The 4,136-nt window shown below is 36.1% G+C and overlaps 1 protein-coding gene across 1 annotated transcript; it reads right to left on the bottom strand.

Moving 5' to 3' along the window:
• Positions 1-992: 992 nt before the first annotated feature.
• Positions 993-2,378, bottom strand: LOC120256413 (probable serine/threonine-protein kinase DDB_G0286481). Its single transcript, XM_039264099.1, has 4 exons — positions 2,372-2,378; positions 1,799-1,986; positions 1,583-1,690; positions 993-1,492 (listed from the first exon to the last, which is right to left on the bottom strand). The coding sequence occupies exons 1-4, from the start codon at positions 2,376-2,378 to the stop codon at positions 1,049-1,051; spliced, it is 747 nt and encodes a 248-aa protein (XP_039120033.1). The 3' UTR covers positions 993-1,048.
• Between the last annotated feature and the right edge of the window lie 1,758 nt (positions 2,379-4,136).

Here is a 4,136-nt window from a genome sequence, read left to right as displayed (position 1 = left end):
GTTGTTAATAGTATGTATAGTGTGTGTGTGTGTGTGTGTGTGTGTGTGACTACAAGAAAAACATCAATTAGCTTGGGACAATTCCCTAGCTAAAATTGTAAAATCCCTGGCTAATATTCATTAGTGAGGGATTTCCCAGGGATTAACATCCCTAGGTAATAGGCTCGTGGGTAATAATTTACCCAGGGATTTTATAATTCCTTGCAAATAGCAAACGAATTATTCTGCAGGGTAAATAATAAATTCCCTAGGTAATTAATGTTAATCAATTCATCAAAAACAAGGAATTTGTTTCTCAAATATTTTCTCGGAAATCTCTAGGTAATTTAAGTTAATTGATCCGTCATAGACAAGGAATTTGCTTCAGAACCTTTCCTGGGAAATCCCTTGGTAATGTTAGCAAGAGATTATTCATAGGTAGTCCGCTGCTAAATTTTCAAAAAATTGAAATGTTAGTCCCTGGGTAATCCCTAGGTAATATTTACTAGGGATTATGTCCTAGGTAATTCGTTAGTATTTGAATGTAGCAATAATGAATCCTACCCTTGGTAATCCCTTGCTAAATATACTTAGGGATTATTTCTTGAGTAATCCGTGGGTAATAAAATTTGAAAAAAATAATTATTCCCTGGGTAATCCCTTGCTAAATATACTTAGGGATTATTTCCTGGGTAATCCATGGGTAATAAAATTTGAAAAAAAAAATGATTATTCCCTGGGTAATCCCTTGCTAATATAAAACAAAATTTTAATTATTTATTTTAAATTATATTATAAATTATAATACAAAAAACCTGTATTAAATCATTCATTTAGAATAATCAGTAAATTTTACTACAATATGCTAAAAATAATAATTGCAATCTATCATAACCAAGTATGAAAGATTATATTAAACATTGTCAAAGACATTAAAAAACAACACAATTCATATTCAAAATAGCTTCAAGCACATATAGCTAATATAAGTGGCAAGTACTAAAACTTAAAAGTATCACAAGCAAGTAACAAATACGAGAAATATGTCACAAGATAAGAACATTAACTACTAAGTTGGTGGAGTAGGATCAACATCTTCATCATGACCTGATTGATTTATTTGAGAAGGTGCTTGATTTTGAGATATAAGTAATTGTAACATCCTCCTCATTTCAGCCACCTCTTGTCGAGTTTGTTGAAGCTCTTGTTGAGTTTCTTGACGCTCTTGTTGATGCCGCTCTTCTTGGATTTGTAGTTGATTACGGACAGATGCTAACTCATTTTGTAAATCTTCATTATTTTGCATAGTAGATGTTGCAGTTGAGTTATTGACATTTGAATTAGAGCATCCATAATAGGAAGATGCTTGAGAACCAAGACCATAGACTCTTCTTTTCTTCTCTCCACCAACAGCTTCAATATAAAGGGCCAATTCATCTACTGGAGTAGGTCCTGAGTTTGTTGATGCAGATTCTATAGAAATTGCATGTTGTTTCAAGGTCAACATCTTATCCTACATTGAAAACAAATGTCAATAATACAAATTTAGAAGAAAAAAATTAATAACTTGCATTAAAATGTCATCGGTCTTAAAAATACTTACATTGATTGTTTTTGACTTGAGATCTACAAAAGTTTCCCCATCATGTTTTTTAGTATGAGTATGCAAAAAAAGCTCATGTGGAGTGGCTTTTCGACCCAATTTAGATTCCTATAGCAATAAGAAATATTAAAATTTCTTACCAACATGTAATACATGAATTTGAAAAAATAAAATAAACACATTTCAATACATTTAAAATCTTATATTTATACTTACAAGCTTCTTCCCATGCTCAACATTAGATATTGACCCTCCTGTATGACATGATGGCCCAGCAATACTACGTCGATTTTTAGAATTTATCTCTTGTTTCTTCTTAAATGTAGGTCTATCCCAGACAACTTTCCAATGCTTGTACTCCTCCTCACTTAGATACTCCGGCTTTGTTGTTGCATCCCTTATATCTCTCAAAAAATCACTATATCATTGTGAGGCTTTCAAAACCCAAGCTTCCTTTACTTGTGCCTCTAATGAGGAATCCCAAATAAAGTGCTTCTACATAAGATAAAAAATATTCAATGTTCAAAACAAGAAAAAATAAAACAAAAAAAATAAATAAATTAGAAATGATAATGAATAATACCAAAAATTCTTCAAAATAAAAGTCTCTTATAGGTTGTGACACTGTCTTCCATGTGTATCCTTCAAAGTCAACTTTTTCCTTAAACTTTTTTTTGATTATCCTTGCACATTTGCTAGATGGCTCTAACCTACCATAGCTTAAGTATAAAATAAGCAATAAATAGTGAACATAACAAATACTATGATTGTCAAATTGTGAATACTTACAATCCATTCACAATTGTGATACGCAACCTCCAAACAATGGTTAAAGCATCTTGTGCGCTACCATAGTTTTGCTTGAGTATCACCAAGCCTACAACATTTTTGATTGGGTTGTTGAGATTCAATACCATCTCATTGTTTCCTCAACACTTGGAATAGTGGCATTTGAAAATGGTACACTATCAGCATTGCTTGATCCTTCAATGTTTGAATGAGCATGAGAAGTGCGGTGATAAACGCCTAAATGTATGTATTTTATATGTATTAATCGTGTATTATTTGTGAACATGTTAACGAATTGATGCCCGCTTTTATGTCTAAATTGTTATTTCGTGTTGCAGGGTCTTAAATGAGTCAAACGATGCTCAAAAAGTGCAAATCGGATGAATTCACATCAAAACGGCATTTTTGGTCCCTGCATCGTAAAGGTAATCTGAAAGGTGTCATTGTTCTTCGCGGGCATTTGGCTGGAGTTTCATCGGCTCCATGCGTCCGCATGGATGCCCGTGAGGCTTCTGGAAATTCTCAAATCTCGCATCGGTAGCAAAAACACTGCAAAGATAAAAATACTCGTATGTAGCAATCGTAGCACCCGACATGTTTTTCCGGGCATTTGGTCGCGTGAGCTTTACTCGGGCTCCATGCGCCCGCATGGACTGGACGTGATTTAAATAGAACATGATTTTCTAGGGCAAGAGGAGAGCTTTTGGGGAGTTTTTCTTGGGCCTCTAGGGTCACGCCCACTCTTCCCACCGCGATCTCATCGCAGCAAGGCTTCACCAAGAGGGAGACAAACTTTGAGGGAGAAGATCCTAGGCATCAAAAGTATCATTTGAGGGGAGATCTCTTCAAATCTTCAAGATCTTCACCATCTAAGGGGATCTAAAGCTAGAGGGAGTAGTTCTTACTTCTTTCTTTCTTTATTTGTTCCTTGATTTGTAGCGAGTGGTCCTCTTCATGAGGCACTAACTTATTTTGTGATTTGGATATGATGAACTCTAGCGTTGATTGTTTGTAATTTGGATGATCATCTTCATTGATGTATTGTTGGATGTTGTATTTCTTTTTATGGAAACTTAGTAGTTTGTGGTTCAAGTCTTGTGTACTTTGATGTGTTGATTTGCATGAGAAACTCAGTATTTCAACTTCTAGGTTGTACTTGGTTGCGTGACCATCTACTTGTACTAGACACACATACTTGGCTTGAGAGGGGATCCATGTACAAATACACCGTGACCATCGGGTATTTTTGTACCCTCCAGCAATTAGGGGTTGGACCTAGTTTGAGTATCGCACTCTCGATTAGAGATTTCCCGAGTGTAATGCTAATCATACGAGGATTTTGGGCTGGAAGTGATTCGACCCAATACTTGTATGGGATTAGGGTTCAAATGTACCGTGACCATCGGGTTGAGCTAATTTAGGATTCTCTTGGCCCCAACTACCATCCTCGCATTTCATCCTAAATTCAGGACTCAATGACAACCCTAGGGGATTCGTTGTCCAAATCACCCCTTTAACCTGCTTGATTCTCCCTTGAGTTCTTACGTGTGTCAGTACCCGGATTTCGGTGTAGTTAATTCTTTCTTTTTATAAGTACTATTCATCTTCGGAGTGTTAGGCTAGGAAATCAGACGAAAGGGAAGCAATGAGTGAGCTTGGGGCAGGGACGATACGACCCTACCGTCGCTGCATCGCAGACGAGGTAATATAACGACTCACGTGCGCTGAGCATCTCTCATCAGCGACCTCCTCAACTACACCTGCT

The sequence above is a fragment of the Dioscorea cayenensis genome, unplaced genomic scaffold (assembly GCF_009730915.1).
Source record: "Dioscorea cayenensis subsp. rotundata cultivar TDr96_F1 unplaced genomic scaffold, TDr96_F1_v2_PseudoChromosome.rev07_lg8_w22 25.fasta BLBR01001426.1, whole genome shotgun sequence".
Classification (NCBI taxonomy): Eukaryota; Viridiplantae; Streptophyta; class Magnoliopsida; order Dioscoreales; family Dioscoreaceae; genus Dioscorea; species Dioscorea cayenensis.
This window is presented reverse-complemented; position numbering and strand designations above follow the sequence as displayed.

What these genes read in the sequence shown, in the direction of transcription:
- LOC120256413 (XM_039264099.1), bottom strand. An exon ending in TTGAGCATGGGAAGAAGCTT is followed by an intron (nt 1,691 to 1,798) that starts GTAAGTATAAAT and finishes TTATTGCTATAG; the next exon opens with GAATCTAAATTGGGTCGAAA. An exon ending in TCAAGTCAAAAACAATCAAT is followed by an intron (nt 1,493 to 1,582) that starts GTAAGTATTTTT and finishes TTTTCAATGTAG; the next exon opens with GATAAGATGTTGACCTTGAA.